At 49.5% G+C, this 20,167-nt stretch overlaps 1 protein-coding gene across 1 annotated transcript in view; it reads left to right on the top strand.

The window, feature by feature from the left end:
* Positions 1–17,355, top strand: part of LOC132816178 (NFX1-type zinc finger-containing protein 1-like) — a 37,883-nt gene extending 20,528 nt beyond the window's left edge. Inside the window, exons 9-14 of the mRNA XM_060825668.1 lie at positions 66–188; positions 6,190–6,344; positions 8,512–8,657; positions 11,536–11,646; positions 13,488–13,583; positions 14,602–17,355. Coding sequence (XP_060681651.1) covers positions 66–188; positions 6,190–6,344; positions 8,512–8,657; positions 11,536–11,646; positions 13,488–13,583; positions 14,602–16,806 — 2,836 coding nt within the window. The 3' untranslated portion in view covers positions 16,807–17,355. The remainder of the gene's footprint in view (positions 1–65; positions 189–6,189; positions 6,345–8,511; positions 8,658–11,535; positions 11,647–13,487; positions 13,584–14,601) is intronic.
* The last annotated feature ends 2,812 nt before the right edge of the window (positions 17,356–20,167 follow it).

The raw sequence follows: 20,167 nt of genomic DNA, 5'->3' as shown, positions 1-20,167 counted from the left end.
CTGTGCTGGATGGGGGACCGTGCCTAGAAATGGATAAACTGCTCCTCCCTCTTTTGTTATTGTAGTGATCCAGATGCAAGAGCAATTCAGAAAAATTTGGGATATCAAAGCATCATGGAGGAGGAGGAAGTTTGGAACATCAAGGATGTCTGGGAACTAGATCTTAATGATCGGTGGCGTTTATACAGGTAACAAGCGAGGCATGGCTCTGCTGCCTGGGAACATAACAGTGTGATTAAACAATAGAGAGAAACAAGACATCCATTTACATCACTCATTTCATAACCTCGATGTGTCTCCACGGTCTCTGCAGCCAATGAAGTCCTTCCTTTTGCTATGTAGGAAATGTTTCACCCTGAGGCCCCAGGTGAGCTTTCCCAATCCAGTCCCGAAACCATTCCTCTGTGCTCAGGAGGAATAAACTGGCTTCCCTTCTTATTCGAGCTGAAAATGTGTTGCTGGTTAAAGCACAGCAGGTTAGGCAGCATCCAAGGAACAGGATTCTTATTCACCCACCTCTGCAGTTGGTCACAATGAGGTGAATTTATGAAGGATTCCCTCCCTTTCTCCCTGACCCTAATTAACTGCTGCTTCAACAGGAACTGTTTTATTCATTTTGTGGGCTGTGCACAGTAGCTGGACCCAGCATTTATTGCTCGTCCCTAGTTACCCCTTGAGAGGGTGGGGGTGAGCTGCCTTCTTCAACCGCTGCAGTCCATGTGCTGTGGGTTGACCGACAATACACTTGGGGAGGGGAATTCCAGGATATTGACCCAGCGACAGTGAAGGAATGGCGATATATTTCCAAGTCAGGATGGTGACTGGTTTGGAGGGGAACTTGCAAAGGATGGTGGTGTTCCCAAGTACCTGCTGCCCTAGTGCTTGCCCAAGTGGTTGTGGGTTTGGAAGGTACTGTCTGAGGGTCTTTGACGAATTTCTGCAGTGCATTTTGTAGATGGTACACACTGCTGCTGCTGGCATGGGTGGTGGAGGGATGGATGTTTGTGGATGTGGTGCCAATCAAAGTGGCTGCTTTGTCCTGGATGGTGTTAAGCTTCTTGTGGTGTTGGAGCTGCACCCGTCCTGGCAAATGGGGAGTATTCCATCACACTCCTGACTTATGCCTCCTGGATGATGGACAGGCTTCAATAGGAATCCATTTAACCTGGCTTCCTTGAATTAATGAGTGACTTTATTAATAATTAAGTGTGAGGAAAATATGTAAGGCACCACAAAGATTAGATATATAAGGGAATTCCAAAAGCATAAAAGTTTTAGGAACAAGGTAGGTGGATCAGTCTCTGAATTGTTTGTGGTGAGCAGATAGTTGAACATTGCAGTGGAGGTTACCATGAGTTTGAATAAATCGCTTCACAATCCTTAGTCTTGCAGGCTGATTGAGAGTCTGTTGCTCTAGTTCCTTTTGACTGTGATTGAATTTCGATGTTCAGAATGTGAAAGTCCTTCTGTTATCCCATTTGCCTTTTATCTAGCTGCTACCTGACTTCTAGTACTCAGAGTGAGGAGTCTCCTTTACCTGCAATACAGAGGTGACTAGGGGATAGTTCTTTGTGACCTTCAGAACACGCTAACGCTTGAACTCTGGTTGGTGTGTGTGAGAATATTCAGTCCCACTAGTGTTGGACTGTCTTTTTAACCCCGTCCTTTTGTACTCTTCAAACAGAAGAACACAAAATGCGTCTGTGGTTTGGGACATTGTCTACACAGGGTGTCTCACTGTTGAGCAGAACCTGTCAGCCCCTTATTGTCTTTGGGATCATGAAAGATCTCCGAGCAGAATGCTTGAAGTTTCTTCAGGTGGTACGTTCCATCAGGTCCACGCCCAGACTGTGTAGGCTAGCCATTGAATTGACACCAGCAGTCCCCTCTGTAACAGTCTGCTTTTTAAAACCATATTTTTGGAATGCAGGACTACACATGGCTATAGTATTTCTAGGTTTGGACCCTTCGCTGTAACAGAAGACTCTCCAACTGAGAAGGGTTCGGGAAGATTTCTCAAAAGAGCAGCTCACTTGTGTTGGCTGATGGGCTAAGGATGAGATAGATCCTGCTTTGTGTTCTGTCTTCTTTGCCAGGCAGTGCCAGGGAATGTGCCAATCCATTGAGAGGATAAGTTGATTGGTTGCGCATCATCACATGCCCAGCCACATATACACCAGCTGCACTCCCTGTGGTCCTACCATTGGGCATCTGATCTGCCTGTCAGGTAGTGCTGTGAAGAAGGCATATGGCGTACTGGGCTTTATTGGTAGAGGAATTGAGTTCCGGAGTCCTGAGGTCATGTTGCAGTTGTATAAGACTCTGGTGCGGCCTCATCTGGAGTATTGTGTGCAGTTTTGGTCGCCATACTATAGGAAGGATGTGGAGGCACTGGAACGGGTGCAGAGGAGGTTTACCAGGATGTTGCCTGGTATGGTAGGAAGATCATATGAGGAAAGGCTGAGGCACTTGGGGCTGTTCTCATTGGAGAAAAGAAGGTTTAGAGGAGATTTGATAGAGGTGTACAAGATGATTAGGGGTTTAGATAGGGTTGACAGGGAGAACCTCTTTCCGCTAATGGAGTCAGCTGTTACTAGGGGACACAGCTTTAAATTAAGGGGAGGTTGTTATAGGACAGATGTTAGGGGTAGATTCTTTACTCAGCGGGTTGTGAGTTCATGAAATGCCCTGCCAGTAACAGTGGTGGACTCTCCCTCTTTATGGGCATTTAAACGGGCATTGGATAGGCATATGGAGGAAAGTGGGCTAGTGTAGGTTAGGTAGGCTTCAGTTGGCGCAACATCGAGGGCCGAAGGGCCTGTACTGTGCTGTATTTTTCTATGTTCTATGTAACCGAGACTGTCACATCAAGCTGATTTATTTGCTGATTGGACAATTCTTAATGGTCAGGCAAACGTCAAATCCGCAGCTTCGATGTTTTGACAAGTATTGAACAAAAAGGTTCTAAGGAAACTCTTATAGCAGCCAGCAATTTAGTTGTCTGTCTTGCTCTCTCTCTGCCTGACCTTTCTCCTGCGTTTGGGCTCAGTCATGAACTGGAGCTATTCCATGAATTCCTGCAGAAATTTACCAAAGATCCTCAGACAGCACCTTCCCAACCCACAATCACTTCCGTCTAGAAGGACAGGGCAGCAGATACATGGGAACACCACCCCCTGCAAGTTACCCTCCAAGCCACTCACCATCCTGACTTGGAAATATATCACTGTTCCTTCAGTGTCGCTGGGTCAAAATCCTGGCATTCCCTCCCTAAGGTATTGTGGGTCAACCTACAGCGCATGGGCTGCAGCGGTTCAAGAAGGCAGCTCACCCCCACCTTCTCAAGGGGGCAACTAGGGATGGTCAATAAATGCTGGGTCCAGCTAAAAACACCCACATTCCACAAATGAGTAAATAAATAAATGAAGTCTTCAGGACAACAATTTCTGACAGGGCCTCATTTTAATATTGATCCTGAAAGATGCCATTACTTGATAGTGCAGCATTTGGGTAAGGGGACAGTGTAGAGGGAGCTTTATTCTGTCTCTACTCCCATGCTGTCCCTGTCCAGGGAGTTTTTGATGGGGGACAGTGTAGAAGGAGCTTTATTCTGTCTCTACTCCCATGCTGTCCCTGTCCAGGGAATTTTTGATGGGGGACAGTGTAGAGAGAGCTTTACTCTGTAGCTTAACCCCATTCTGTCCCTGTCCTGGGAATGCGTATCTTGGAAAGTGGGCCATATCAGACCTTCTGTTGGGGAATGTCACTGAGCAGGTGATTGAAGTTTCAGTGGGGGAGCATTTTAGGAACAGTGATCATAATTTCTTAAGCTTTAAGAAGGTTAAGGATAAGGCTAAGACTAGTCCTTGGGTGAAAGTACTAAATTCGGGGAAGGCTAATTCCAACAATATTAGGCCGGAACTGGAGAAATTAGATTGGGGTCGGCTGTTTGAGGGTAAATCCCCATCTGACACGTGAGAGTTTTCTTTAGAGGCCAGCTGATCAGAATTCAGGACCAGCGGGCTCCTGCTGGAGTTGGAAGACAAAGAAAGTATTAGGAATCCTAGTGATGCCCAATGGTAGGACCACAGGGAGGGCAGCTGGTGTATATGTGGCTGGGATGTGATGATGCGCAACCGATCAACTTATCCTCTCAATGGATTAGTCACAATAAAAGGAATTATTTGTAAGGTTTAGGAAACTGAAATCAGGCAAGGTCCTTGAGGAGTGTAAAAGAAGCAGCAAAGATTTTAAACAAGGAATTAGTTGGGCAAACAGGAGCCTTGAAATGTCCTTGGCAAGTAGGAGTGAGGAGAATCCCAAGGCATTTTATTGGTATATTATCAGCAAAAGGCAGTGAGGGAAAGGGTAGGTCCACACTGGGACATAGGAGGGAATTTAGGTGGAGCCAGACAGAGTGAGTGAGATCTTTAATGAGTACTTCACATTGGTATTCACCAAGGAGAGGGAGATGGTAAGGTTAGGGAACGGTATGCTGATATTCCTGGGGCATGCCAATATTAAGAAGAAGTATTCAGTGTCTTTAAAAGCATTAAGGTAGTTAAGTCTGAGGGGCTGATGGGATCTATCCCAGGGTACTGAGGATGACAAGGGAGGAGATTGCTGAGGCCTTGACAGAGATCTTTGTATCCTCTTTAGCTACAGGCAAGGCCCCAGAAAACTGGAGAATAACCAATGTTATCCCTTTTGTTTGAAGGGCATCAGGGATAATCCAGGAAATTATAGGCCGGTGAGTCTTACGTCTGAGGTAGGGAATTGATTGGAGACGATTCTCAGGGACAGGACTTACTAGAAGTTGGAGGCCAGTGAACCTTGTGTCTGAGGTAGGGAAATTATTGGAGAAGATTCTGAGGGACAGAATTTACTCGCATTTAGAATAGAATGGATTTATTATGGACAGTCAGCATGACTTTGTACAGGGGAGGGGTTGTCTCACAAAGTTCATGGGGTTTTTTGATGAATGTGATTGAGGGTAGGGCAGTGGGTGTTGTCTACATGGACTTTACTAAAGCATTTGATAAGGTCCCTCATGGTAGGTTGGTCCAGAAGATTAAGTCACATGGGATCCTCGGTGAGTTGGTAAGTTGGAAACAAAATTAGGTTGGTCATAGGAGACAGAGGGCAGTGGTGGAAGGGTATCTGTCTGATTTGGAAATCGGAGATCAGTAACTTTACGGATAACACAAAAATTGGAGGTGCCGTGGATAGTGAGACAGGTTGTCAGAGGATACAGTAGGAAATAGATCAGTGTGATACAAGTGTGAGGTGATGCATTTTGGGAGGTCACAGGTGAAAGGTAAGTATGTGGTAAATGGCAGGACCTTGAGGAGTATTGACACAGAGGGGTCTAGGGGGTGCAAGGCCATAGCTCCCTGAAAGTGGTAACACAACAGGAGAAAGTGGGAAAGACAGCGTAGGGCATGTTCCATCAGTCAGGGCATTGAGGATAAAGGTTGGCAAATTATGCTGCAACTGTATCAAACTTTCGTTCGGCCACATTTGGAGTGTTGTGCACGATTCCTGAGGTCACGCTATTGAAAGGACGTGGAGGCTTTGGAGAGGGAGCAAAAGGAAGTTTACCAGGATGTTGCCTGGATTGGAGTGTATTAGCTATAAGGAGAGGTTGGACAAAGCTGGATTGTTTTCTCTAGAGTGTCAGAGGCTGAGGGGTGACCTGAGAAGTGTTTAAAGTTACGAGAGGCATTGATAGGGTGGATATTGGGAGTTTTTTTCCCTGGCTGGTAATGTCAGAATCTAGGAGGCGTAGGTTTAAGGTCAGCGGGGGAAAGTTTAAAGGAGATGTGCGAGACATGTTTTATACCGAGAGCGTTCGGTGCCTGGAATGTGGCAGGGGCGATGGTAGAAACAGATTTAATTGCAACAATTAAGAGGCATTTAGACAGAGACATGACCAGGCAGGACACTGAGGGTTATGGACCATGTGCAGGCAGATGGGATTAGTTTGAGAATGGGGTCATAATTGACACTGACATGGTGTGCCAGAGGGCCTGTTCCCGTGCTGTACTGCTCTATGTTGTGTAACCCCTGTCCTGGGATTGTTTGATACATTTTTGTCCCACACCAACAGCAGTGAGCAATGTGATACTCCTGTCAGTGAAAGATGATAATGAAAGAGTCTGGGTTGAAAGTGGAGCTGTGTTTTTATAGGAAATGGAGAAAGGCCTACCAGGAGAAGCTCCAAGCCTCCATCAATAAACATGTCAACTTGTACGAAGAGAAGACACAGGAACTGTCTGAGCTGATGGTGGAGGAGGATGCAATGCTGCTGAAAACTGCTGATGTGATTTCCATGACAACCACAGGTACCCCCATTTAACATTGAGTTATGTTTTGGGAAAGATCAACATCCAAGAGATGGTCCGGATCATCTGCGGCCCAGTGACAAGAAATGATTGCGCTTCCATCAAACTGTTCCACACTGTCGGGAGGTCTAAAACCATGTTAAACAGTGGTTCAGCAGCCAATCTGCACACAACACGCTCCCACCACCAGATAACAAACTTGGTGTGTTTTGGTGATGGTCACACATGCCAATTAGGAACTTACGATATTTCACCCTCATGTGAGGGGGCAAAGACAGCTTGTTTGTATTCTAAAACAGCATCACTGACAGTGCGGCACTCCCTCAGCACTGACCCTCCGACAGTGCGGCACTCCCTCAGCGCTGACCCTCCGACAGTGCGGCGCTCCCTCTGCGCTGACCCTCCGACAGTGCGGCGCTCCCTCAGCGCTGACCCTCCGACAGTGCAGCACTCCCTCTGCGCTGACCCTCCGACAGTGCGGCGCTCCCTCAGCACTGACCCTCTGACAGTGCGGTGCGCTCTGTGTTTGAATCACTCTGGGACTGAAAGGCTGGGGGAATGTTAAGTAGAGTCAATTATATCATTCAGTTAACATGGGCTCCTACCAACATGCCGGTGAGGCCCTCTGCTCTCTGAACAACATTGGCTTCGAGCTAAGCAACCCCTCTAGTTGCTTGAAATTTTCATCCTTACTTTCAAATCCCTGTGTGGCATTGCCACTCGCGATCTCCACCAGTCCAAACAACCCCTCAATGTATCTGTGCTGTTGTAATTCCCGTCTCTCTTGAGCATCCTCATTTTAATTGTTTCTCCATCTGTGGCTGTGCCTTCAGTTGTGGGGGGTCCCAAATTCTGAAACTCATGCCCTAAACCACCCTCTACCTCACTGTCCTCCTTTTAAGATGCTTCTTGGATCAAGCATTTGGTCACCTCTCCTTATAACCCTTTCTCTTATTGTCGCATTTTATTTTGTGGTGCTCCTGTGACACATCTAGAACATAGAACATTACAGCGCAGTACAGGCCCTTCGGCCCTCGATGTTGCGCCGCCCTGTCATACTAATCTGAAGCCCATCCCACCTACACTATTCCATGTACGTCCATATACCTGTCCAATGACGACTTAAATGTACTTAAAGTTGGCGAATCTACTACTGTTGCAGGCAAAGCATTCCATAGGGTAAAAAATGAGGTCTGCAGATGCTGGAGATCACAGTTGAAAATCTGTTGCTGGTTAAAGCACAGCAGGTTAGGCAGCATCCAAGGAATAGGAAATTCCTATTCCTTGGATGCTGCCTAACCTGCTGTGCTTTAACCAGCAACAGATTTTCAAAAGCATTCCATACCCTTACCTACTACTATGAGTAAAGAAACTGCCTCTGACATCTGTCCTATATCTATCACCCCTCAATTTAAAGCTATGCCCCCTCATGTTCGCCATCACCATACTTGGAAAAAGGCTCTCCCTGTCCACCCTATCTAACCCTCTGATTATCTTCTATGTCTCTATTAAGTCACCTCTCAACCTTCTTCTCTCTAATGAGAACAGCCTCAAGGCCCTCAGCTTTTCCTCGTAAGACCTTCCCTCCATACCAGGCAACATCCTAGTAAATCTCCTCTGCCCCTTTCCAAAGCTTCCACATCCTCCTTATTATGCGGTGACCAGAACTGTCCACAGTACTCCAAGTACAAATCTACATCTAAATGGGATGACGGCATTGCTGAGTGGCCAGTGTTTATTCCCATCCCTAGTTGCCCTTGCAATGTGGTGGTGAGCTGCCTTCCTGAACCACTGCAGTCCGTGTGGTATCAGGACCCCCACACGGTACTGGTTAGGGAGGGACCCAGCAGCACTGTATGTTACCGAACAGTCGATTTTGGAAATGTATCACTGTTCCTTCGAGAAAATGTGGTAAAAACTTGGGCCGGTGGTTTGGGGAGAGAAACGAAAGTTAACATTTTGAGTCCAGAATGACTCTTCTTTGGAACTACTCTGTGGAAGCTTGATGGAATGGAGTGACCTGATAGGTCATTGTGGATGGGCAGTTTACAGTTAACCGCAATGAGTTGTAATGTATTAAAGGTGCTACACCAATGAAGGTTGTTGTCCCCTCCTGGCCTGTGCGTGTGCCCAGGGCCTTACGCTGTGTTTTTGCCCTGATATGCAGGAGCTGCCAAGTACCGGGCCCTGCTGCAGAAGGTTGAGCCCCGGATTGTCCTGGTTGAAGGCGCGGCTGAGGTGTTGGAGGCTCATGTGGTGACCGCGCTGACTCCATCTTGTCAACACCTCATCATGATCGGTGACCACAAGCAGGTAAAGGCCATTGTCCTGTCTCATTGGGATCCAGTCCCTTCTCCTATCTCTCTCATTGGGTTGAATGTTTGTTTGTCTCATTGGAATCCAGTGGGTTTAGCTTGCACCCTCATTGGGATCGAGTGTTTGCTCTCTTGCTGGGATCAAAACGCATTTTTCTCAATGGGATCCAGTGACATATTCCTGACACTGTCATTGGGATGTAGTGGGAAATTCCTTATGCTCTTGTTGGGATCCAGTGGGACATTCCTCACTCACTCGCTGGGATCCAATGGGACATTCCTCACGCTCTTGTTGGGATCCAGTGGGACATTCCTCACTCTCTCGCTGGGATCCAATGGGACATTCCTCACGCTCTTGTTGGGATCCAGTGGGACATTCCTCACTCTCTCGCTGGGATCCAATGGGACATTCCTCACGCTCTTGTTGGGATCCAGTGGGACATTCCTCACACTCGCTGGGATCCAGTGAGAGATTCCTTCCTCTGTCCAAGAGAAGGGAGGTCACAGTTTACATCAGTGTTCTATGGGAAGCTGAGAAAAGGGTCATGTTATGGAAGCTTTTCATTGTGTACTCGTCAGGACTCTGTGCAAGAAATACCAACATAAAGGGGAAACAATACTGAGACTGTATGAAAGGACGTGCTGATTCTGATTGGTAGTGACCTTTCCATGGAGTGAGCACAAGTTAATGATGATTGATTAGTTAACTGGCAGGCTGTGTTTAAATTTAAACCAGGCAGATCAACTGGCAGGCTGTGTTTAAATTTAAACCAGGCAGATCAACTCTGATGGGTCAAGACATTGTTCTGAGAAATTATCCAGCGAATTACTGTCTTCTATTATCTCCTATGACACTGTATTCACGGAAAGAAAATTCCTGAATGAACCATTGTCCATGGGAAAGGCTCTGGGTGCAAGTGGACGAACTCTCTGTCACAGAGATCAGTAGATTCTTGTGAATAAAGTGATATTGAAGGATCCAGGGAGAAGGGAAGCAAATGGGATTAAGATCAGTCATGTTCCCACTTGCAGCCTCATAGGCCGGCTTATTCCCCGTTGTCTTGTGCTTCCCACCCTCATTGTAAAATGAAAAGATATTTGGAGTTTAATGTCAGATGAACTTTATTTAAGCAACATCTTAACCTGTGGCTTTGTCATGCTGCGAGGGCCATGTGACAATGCATCACTTCCTTTGATATACATATTAGGCTTCTTTGGTATCTCACCCAGTCGGGTGTAACCCTTTGTGTAACATTACACAGGGATATGTGCATGGTGCAGAGGGAGGTCATTCAGCCCATTATTGCTGTGCCAGCTCTCAGAACGGGGCAACCATCCTGGTAAACCACTTTTGCACCCTCTCCAAAACCTTCACACCTTCCAGTAGTTTGGGGGAGCAGGACCGCATACAATACTCCAAATGTGGCCAATTAAAAAGTTTTTTTATACAGCTGCAACACGACTTGCCAACCTTAATACTCACTGCCCCGACCGATGAAGGCAAACGTGCCATACAGCTTATTGACCACTTTTATCCACTGGTGTTTCAATTTTCAGGGAGCTATGGACATGCATCCTGAGATCCCTCTGTATATCAATACTCCTGCAATTTACTGTATATTGGCCTTCACAGTGAGAGGATTTGAGTACAGGAACAAGGACGTCTTGCTGCAATGATCCAGGGTATTGGTGAGGCCATCCCTGTGCAGTTTTGCTCTCCTCTAAGGGAGGATGCTCCTGCTGTAGAGGGAGTCTGGTGAGAGTTTGCCAGGTTGACTCCTGCAATGGCAGGGCTGACATATGAGAGGAGGTAGAGTCGGTCGGAGTTTAGAGGAATGGGGAGGGGAGGGGTGGGGGATTCCCATAGAAACCTATAAAATTCTAACAGGATACGACAGGTTAGGCGCAGGAAGGGATGTTCCGGATGATGGAGTCCGTAATCAGAGGTCATTGTTTATGGTTAAGGGGTAAACCACTCAGAACTGAGCTGAGGAGAAATGTCTGCACCTGGACAGCCTGTGGAATTCTCTGGCACAGGAAGTGGTTGAGGCCAGAATGTTCAGGGAGGAGGTAGATATAGCTCTTGTGGCCAAGGGGATCATGGGATATGGCGGACGGGAGGGCAGGAGTCAGATCTGGAGCTGCGTGGTCATTCTGAATTGTGGACCAGGCTTGAGGGGCTGAATGGCCTCCTCCTGCTCCTACCTTTTTTTATGTTTCAGTGGGTTCCAGAGGGGCCATCCGTAGTCCAAGGGGTTCCCTCGGACAACGCCTGCTGCTTGTGCATGTGGCTGAACACTGACCAGGAGCAGGAAATGTCATCTTTCCTTTTTAACTGTTTCAGCCTCCCTCAGGGCATTGTGGGTCTGCCTAAAGGACATGGCTGCAGCAGCTCAACACCGCTCACCCCCACCTACTCAAGGGGCAACTGGGGATGGGCAATAAATGTTGGGCCCAGCCAGTCACCCCCATGTCCCAGGAGTTAATGAATATAAAACACTTGTGGTGTTGCTGGCTAGATCAGCGGGTATTGCCTGTCTCTAATTGCCCTTGAGAAGATGGGAGTGAGCTGTCACCGTGACCTACTGCAGTAACTGTAGCAATTTCCACGCAGTTACGTGGGACAGGAATGAGAAGGGGAGATGGTGCTGTAGTGTCAATGTTTCTGGGACTAGTAATCCACAGACTAATGCTCTGAAAGTGGCTAGATTCAAAGAATGAATGAGTGCAGTTTATAACTCTGGAATTGAAAGCTAGTCTTTGTATTGGTGACCGTGAAACGATCGTTGGCTGTTGAATCTCTCTGACGATCAGAGGCCCCTTTGCACAGACCCCCCTCCACATCACACTCTCCCCTGTTATTCTATCTCTTACAGCTCAGGCCGAAGTTAACAGATCACACTGTGGCCTCTCAGTACCACCTGGACGTGTCACTGTTTGAGCGAATGATCAAAAACAAGATTCCGTACGTGAGGCTGAGTCAGCAGGTACAAGGGCAAGACCCCTGGGTCGTCAGGAGCTGAGCTCTGCTCGCGTGTCATAGAGTCATAGAGGTGTACAGCACGAGAACAGACCCTTCGGTCCAACCTGTCCATGCCGACCAGATATCCCAACCCAATCTAGTCCTACCTGCCAGCACCCAGCCCATATCCCTCCAAACCCTTCCTATTCATATACCCATCCATATGCCTCTTAAATGTTGCAATTGTACCAGCCTCCACCACTTCCTCTGGCAGCTCATTCCATACACGTACCATCCTCTGCGTGAAAACGTTGTCCCTTAGGTCTCTTTTATATCTTTCCCCTCTCACCCTAAACCTATGCCCTCTAGTTCGGGACTCCCCAACTCCAGGGAAAATACTTTGTTTATTTATCCTGTCCATGCCCCTCATAATTTTGTAAACCTCTAAGGTCACCCCTCAGCCTCCGACACTCCAGGGAAAACAGCCCCAGCCTGTTCAGCCTCTCCCTGTAGCTCAGATCCTCCAACCCTGGCAACATCCTTGTAAATCTTTTCGGAGCCCTTTCAAGTTTCACAATATCTTTCTGATAGGAAGGAGACCAGAACTGTACGCAATATTCCAACAGTGGCCTAACCAATATCCTGTACAGCCGCAACATGACCTCCCAACTCCTGTACTCAATACTCTGACCAATAAAGGAAAGCATACCAAATGCTTTCTTCACTATCCTATCTACCTGCCACTCCATTTTCAAGGAGCTATGAACCTGCACTCCAAGGTCTCTTTGTTCAGCAACACTCCCTAGGACCTTACCATTAAGTGTATAAGTCCTGCTAAGATTTGCTTTCCCAAAATGCAGCACCTTGCATTTATCTGAATTAAACTCCATCTGCCACTTCTTAGCCCATTGGCCCATCTGGTCCAGATCCTGTTGTAATCTGAGGTAACCCTCTTTGCTGTCCACTATACCTCCAATTTTGGTGTCATCTGCAAACTTACTAACTGTACCTCTTATGCTCGCATCCAAATCATTTATGTAAATGACAAAAAGTAGAGGACCCAGCACCGATCCTTGTGGCACTCCACTGGTCACAGGCTTCCAGTCTGAAAAACAACCCTCCACCATCACCCTCTGTCTTCTACCTTTTGAGCCAGTTCTGTATCCAAATGGCTAGTTCTCCCTGTATTCCATGAGATCCAACCTTGCTGATCAGTGACCCATGGGGAACCTTGTCAAACACCTTATTGAAGTCCATATAGATCACGTCTACTGCTCTGCCCTCATCAATCTTCTTTGTTACTTCTTTTTAAAAAAAACTCAATCAAGTTTGTGAGCAATTATGGATACATGGCTCAGGGACGGGCAGGACTGACAACTTAATTTTCCAGGATACAAATGCTACAGGAAGGATACCCACATAAAGATGTCTGCATTCGTTCGTACAAACATACAATGCTCATGTGCACACAGCCACATGCACACACACATGTCCCATCACCAGCTGAGATGGTAGTGTTGATTGAGAAACCTCCGCGTTGTTCTGTTATGAGCTGTGCTAATCGATGGTGGCTCCGTGGTTAGCACTGCTGCCTCACAGCACCAGGGACCACCCTCGGTGACTGTGCAAACTCCACCCAGACGTTCTGCCTGTCCCTGGGAGGGTTTCCTCCGACAGTCCAAAGATGTGCAGGTTTGGCGGATTGGCTGCGTGGTGACCAGAGATCTGTAGCTGAGGTGGATTAGCCATGGGAAATGCTGGGATGGGATGGTGGGTCTGGGTGGGAGTGTTGGGGTGGACCCAATGGGCTGAATGGCCTGCTTCCACACTGAAGGGAGTCAATGATTCTTTTCCAATTGCTTCCAGCATCGAATGAGACCTGAAATCTCCCAGTTACTGGTCCCAACTTTCTACCCCAAACTCGAAGACCACAGCTCGGTGTTAGTCTATGAAGATATCAAGGTGAGAATTCCAGTGAGATCTGGCCACTGTGACGCAAAGCACTGAGACCATTTGGCCCACCATGCCTCAGCCAGCCCCTTACAGAGCTATGCAAGTAATCACACTGCACGGAGTTCCTTTCCCATTGCCCTGTCTATGAGGATAAGGGCAGCAGCTGAAGGGCAGCACTACTGCCCACACCAGTCTCTCCATTGTTTGGCTCAGGCCAGTTGGATTGCAGGCTGACCAATGGGAAAGACCTGAAAATGTGCTGCTGGAAAAGCGCAGCAGGTCAGGCAGCGTCCAAGGAGCAGGAGAATCGATGTTTCTCAGCCCGAAACGTCGATTCTCCTGCTCCTTGGATGCTGCCTGACCTGGTGTGCTTTTCCAGCAACACATTTTCAGCTGTGATCTCGAGTATCTGCAGAGCTCACTTTCTCCCCAATGGGAAAGACCATGTTCATCACTGAATGTGATAGCCGCCACAGTTGAATAGTTTGTCTTTCCAGCCCAGGAGAAGGGATGTGGGATTAGGGGTTAGGTTTGGGTGGGGAAGGTTTCCTTTACTTGCTGCTGGCTGTTTGTTACCCAATCTGATTGCGCTGGAACTTGTTAGACCCATTTCAGAGGGTGGCACTGCTGTGGGTCTGGAGTCACATGTAGGCCACTCCAGGTAAGGGTGATAGATTTCCTTTCCTAAAGGACCTTAGGGGACCCAACGGGTTTTTACAGCAATCGATCATTTACTGCATTTGAGTACCCGCAGCTGCCATGTTGAAACTGAACCCGTGTCTCTCGAGCAGAAATGGACTGCAGTGGTTCAAGAAGGCAGCTCCCCATCACCTCCTCAAGGGGCAACTGGAGATGGACAATAAATGCTGGGCCCAGCCAGTGCTGCCCATATTCCATCAATGAACATTGGAAAAGGCACTAGCCTGAGCCTGTGGTTCACCAGATGTTACCATGACTTACTCCGTTAGTTTCAGAATGAGACTTGGGTCCTGACTCTGTGTGTGTGTCTCTCCTGATTTCTCCCCAGGGCCTGATGACAAATATCTTCTTCGTTGAGCACCAGGTGGACGAGGACGAGAGCACCCAGGCCGGAGGCTACAGCAATGAACATGAGGCGCAGTTCCTGGTCGGGCTGTGCCATTACCTGCTGCAGCAGGGGTATGGGGAGGAGCAGCTGACGATCCTGACCCCTTACACTGCCCAGATGTGGAGGATCCGCAATCTGGTCCGAGACCACGACATGGCCTCCGTCTCTGTCAAGGCCATCGATGACTTCCAGGGTGGAGAGAGCGACATTGTCCTCCTGTCGCTGGTGCGCAGTAACTGGGAGGAGGGTGCTGATCTCCCGGGGGACAAGAACCACCTGTGCGTGGCCCTCTCCAGAGCCAGGATGGGCTTCTACTGCACGGGCCACTTCCAGAGGCTGCAGCAGGGCCCTGACAGAAAGCTCTGGGAGTCGCTCCTGCAGCCGCTGAAGGACAAGGCCCTGGCTGGGAAAGGTCTGCCCGCTCCCTGCCCCAACCACCCAGAGCGACGCGTCATCGTGGAGACCCCGGAGGGTTTCTGGCGCTTCCCTGGCTGGACGTGCAGTGGTCCCTGCGGTGCCCGCCTGGACTGTGGCCATTACTGCCGCCGGCGCTGCCACTCTCACCGGCCGGGCCAGCGGGGGAGCCGCTGTAAGGAGCTCTGCGTCCGAGTGCTCTGCCAGAGCGGGCACCGCTGCCCCAAGCGCTGCTGGGAGCAGTGCGGGCCCTGCCAGGAAATGGTGGAGAAGGTGGTGCCAGGGTGTGGGCACACGCAGCGGGTCGAGTGCGGGGTCCCCGCAGCGCCCTGCCAGCAGCCCTGCGCCAGGCTCTTGGAGTGCGGGCACCAATGCCAGCAGCGCTGCAGCGAGGACTGCAGCAAGCAGCTGTGCCCGGCAAAGTGCACGGAGACCCTGCAGTGCGGGCACCCCTGCGCGGGCACCTGCGCCGAATGCCTGCAGGGCAGGCTGCACCGAGGCTGCAGGAGGAAGTGTGGCCGGCTGCTCCTCTGCGGGCACCTGTGCAAGGCCCCCTGCGCCGAGAGCTGCCCGCCCTGCCCCCTGCCGTGCGATAACAGGTGCTGGCACAGTGTGTGCCCGGGGAGGTGCGGAGAGATCTGCGAGCCCTGCCAGCAGCCTTGCCCCTGGAGGTGCCCCCACCACCGGTGCGGCCGGCGCTGCTCCGAGGAGTGCGACCGCCCCCGGTGCAGCCTGCCTTGCGAGCGCCCGCTCCCCTGCGGGCATCCCTGCGTAGGCCTGTGCGGGGAGCCCTGCCCCTCCCTGTGCCGTACCTGCCACCGGGAGCAGCTGGGGGGCGAGCCCGGTGCCCGCTTTGTGCTGCTGGAGGACTGCGGCCACGTCCTGGAGGTGGGCGCCCTGGACCGCCTGATGGACGAGGGCCCCAGGCCTCTCCGTCTCGAGGCCTGCCCCAAGTGCGGGACCCCCATCCGCTGGAACGGACGCTACGCCAACGCCATCAAGAGGAGGTGGCGCGGCATCAACCGGGTGAAGAGCATCGTCCTGGGCGCTGCGGAGGAAGTGGAGGAGATGAAGAAGCAGCTGAGGGATGGCATCATCGCGGCCTCCGTTAACCAGCAGTACAAGGAGCAGCGGTACAGCATTCGCAAGAAGGTGGAGGCCTCACAGTCACTGCCAGGGCTGCAGGCCCTGGGCAGATCTCTCTGCATCTTCCAGTTCCTGGACACTGTCCGGAAGCAGGTGAGAGCGTGTCCCCTGCATGAGCAGCTCCAGCTGGACATCCTGCTGACCAGAGTGGACTGCTGGCTCGATACCAAGGTGGCACCTTTCACCTGGCAGCAGCTGAATGAATGTCGGAGCGAGATCGCCAGGATCTCCTGCCTGGCCGTGCTGAAGAGGCTGCAGCATCACTGGGAGACTGAGGGAGGTGCCGAGGGGAGGGCACAGCCACTGGCGGAGACTGTTGCCCCCCTCCTCAGGGACTTGATTGGGAAACTGACGGAGGCGACAGAGCAGCGCGTGAGAGGGGCCGTGGAGGAGCTGACACAGAGCTCCCCCTGTCCGGGGGAACTGTGGTTCTCCGGGTTTGAGCGGCTCATGGCCCCCGAGGATGTGGTGAAGCAAGACTGGTATCAGTGCCCAAAAGGCCACCTGTACGCCGTGGAAGAGTGTGGGCAGCCAGGGGACCGCGAGGAGTGTCTGGAGTGTGTGCTGGTGATGGGTGGAGAGTGAACCCCTCTAAGACAGCAATGACCCCCCCCCACCCCTCCCCCAGTTGCTGAAGGGGCTGGCGGTGCCAGTGCTGACCCTCCGTGGGGTCAGAGTCGGGGCAGTAGTCCGGGCTGACCTACCCCAGTGCAGTACCGAGGGAATGCTGCCCTGTTGGAGGTGCCACCTTTTCATAGGAGACATAATTCCATCAGCACTTTCAGCTGAATGCTAAAGATTCCACATCCACCACTTTGGCGAAGATCTGGAATGTTCTTAAATACATCTCGACAACTACTCATCTCTTCACTAACCTGGCTGCATCATCTCCTTTATTTTGAGTTATTTTTGAGTTGTGGACATCATCAGCACCCATCCCTAGTTCCCCACCAGAAGGGTGGGTCACCTTTCTCTAGTTGCTATCGTTTATGTAGAGTCAGTGCTCATTTTCCCAACTCCCTGTCCAACAGCAGTGTGAAAGAAGCTGGCTGTTCACACGAGGAATATTGGAAGTTACAGCTGGGTGGAGAATGCAGGACCGATTCTACCTTCAACTGGCCTTTAATAAACAGAACTGGATCTCCACAACATTTCCTGTTATCGTCTTTGATTTTGTTGTTGCTTGTGACCTCCAGTGACCAAGTGAGGATGTGGGTGAGGATTCTACCCATTGCTTTACATAGGAGCATGTCCCAGAACACCATCTCCTGGTTATTTGATCTTAGAACCTGGCACAGAAGGAGACCAGGCAGCCTGCTGGAAGACTACAATCCCTTTGGAAAAGGTCTGTCCCTGAAATTGCGTTCTTCTACCTGTCCACCACGCCTTTTAACATTTCTCAGAATCACAGATTTGATTCAGCACAGGAGATCTCACTCTCACTGAACATTTCACCTCCCGTCATTCTGCTGCCTTCCCCCTGTACTCGAAATAGTTCCCTAACAAATCTCCAGGGCCAACAATCCCAAGTTCTCTAGCCGATCTGCAGCAGAATCTTATCATCCCTAGAACCATCCTTTCTAATCACGTTCTTGTCCTTTTCCCCTGGTGCCCCAGGATTGCACGTAATACTCCAGCTGAGGTCTGACAAGTATTTTCTTTAGATTACTGACAGTGTGGAAACAGGCCCTTCGGCCTAACAAGTCCACACCGACCCTCTGAAGTGCAATCCACCCAGACCCATTTCCCTCTGACTAATACACCTAACACTACGGGCAATTTAACACAGCCAATACACCTAACCTGCACCTCTTTGGACTGTGGGAGGAAACCAGAGCGCCCAGAGGAAACCCACACAAAGAGGACACAAAGGTTGGAGGCGTCATTGACAGTATAGAGGGCTGTTGTAGGCTGCAGTGGGACATTGACAGGATGCAGAGATGGGCTGAGAGGTGGCAGATGGAGTTCAAAACCTGGATAAATGCAAGGTGATGCATTTTGGAAGGTCGAATTTGAAAGCTGAGTACAGGATTAAGGATAGAATTCTTGGCAGTGTGGAGGAACAGAGGGATCTTGGTGTGCAGGTACGCAGATCCCTTAAAATGGCCACCCAATGGACAGGGTTGTTAAGAAAGCATATGGTGTTTTGGCTTTCATTAACAGGGGGATTGAGTTTAAGAGTCGTGAGATCTTGTTGCAGCTCTATAAAACTTTGGTTAGACTGCACTTGGAATACTGCGTCCAGTTCTGGTCGCCCTATTATAGGAAAGATGTGGATGCTTTGGAGAGGATTCAGAGGAGGTTTACCAGGCTGGATTGGAGGGCTTATCTTATGAAGAGAGGTTGACTGAGTTCAGACTCTGGACCAGATGGGCCAATGGGCTGAGAAGTGGCAGATGGAGTTTAATTCAGATAAATGCAAGGTGCTGTATTTTGGGAAAGCAAATCTTAGCAGGGCTTATACACTTAATGGTAAGGTCCTAGGGTGTGTTGCTGAACAAAGAGACCTTGGAGTGCAGGTTCATAGCTCCTTGAAAATGGAGTCGCAGGTAGATAGGATAGTGAAAAAGGCATTTAGTATGCTTTTCTTTATTGGTCAGAGTATTGAGTACAGGAGTTGGGAGGTCATGTTGCGGCTGTACAGGACATTGGTTAGGCCACTGTTGGAATATTGCATGCAATTCTGGTCTCCTTCCTATCGGAAAGATGTTGTAAAACTTGAAAGGGTTCAGAAAAGATTTATAAGAATGTTGCCAGGGTTGGAGGATTTGAGCTATAGGGAGAGGCTGAACAGGCTGGGGCTGTTTTCCCTGGAGCGTTGGAGGCTGAGGGGTGACCTTATAGCGGTTTACAAAATTATGAGGATCATGGATAGGATAAATAGTCTTTTCCTTGGGGTCAGGGAGTCCAGAACTAGAGGGCATAGGTTTAGGGTGAGAGAGGAAAGATGTAAAAGAGACCTAAGGGGCAACTTTTTGACACAGAGAGTGGTACATGCATGGAATGAGCTGCCAGAGGAAGTGGTGGAGGCTGGTACAATTACAACACTTAAGAGGCATTTGGATGGGTACATGAATAGGAAGGGTTTGGAGGGATATGTGCCAGGTGCTGGCAGGTGGGACTAGATTGGGTTGGGATATCTGGTCGGCATGGACAGATTGGACTGAAGGGTCTGTTTCCATACTGTACATATCTGTGACTCTATGACTTTGTAAGACTTGGCCATTCAGCCCTTCGTGTGTACTCTGCTGTTCAATATCAAGGAAGCATAACGACACCTCTACTTCCTCAGGAGGCTAGGGAAATTCAGCATGTGCGTAAAGACTCTAGCCAATTTTTATAGATGCACCATAGAAAGCATCCTATCCAGATGCATCATGGCTTTGTAGTGGCAACTGCTCTGCCCAGGATTGGAAGAAACTGGTTGTGATCACAGGCCAGACCATCATGGAAGCCAACCTCCCATCCATTAACTCTGTCTCCACCTCCCGCTGCCTCAGGAAGGCAGCCAACATCATCAAAGACTCCCTCCCACCCTGCTTATAGTCTCTTCCAACCTCTTCCATCAGGCAGGAGATACAAAAGATTAAATATGTACCAATAGCTTCTTCCCTATTGTTATGATGAATGGACCTTTCAAGTTTTAGATTTAACGTTGATTTAATTCTCTGTGCACCTTCTCCACAGCAGGAACCTTGGACTCCTCGCTCCATTCTATGACCCTAATGCACTTTGTGTGAGATGACCTGCCTCGTCTGCACACAAGAAAAGACTTTTCACTGTACCTAGATCAAAATCAATCAACCTAAGTCAAATCAAATCAGTATGATCAGGATTAGAGTCATAAAGACGTATAGCATGGAAACAGACCCTTCAGTCCAACCTGTCCATGCTGACCAGATATCCCACCTGCCAGCACCCGGTCCGTATCCCTCCAAACCCTTCC

Source organism: Hemiscyllium ocellatum, chromosome 5 (assembly GCF_020745735.1).
Source record: "Hemiscyllium ocellatum isolate sHemOce1 chromosome 5, sHemOce1.pat.X.cur, whole genome shotgun sequence".
Lineage (NCBI taxonomy): Eukaryota > Metazoa > Chordata > Chondrichthyes > Orectolobiformes > Hemiscylliidae > Hemiscyllium > Hemiscyllium ocellatum.
This window is presented reverse-complemented; position numbering and strand designations above follow the sequence as displayed.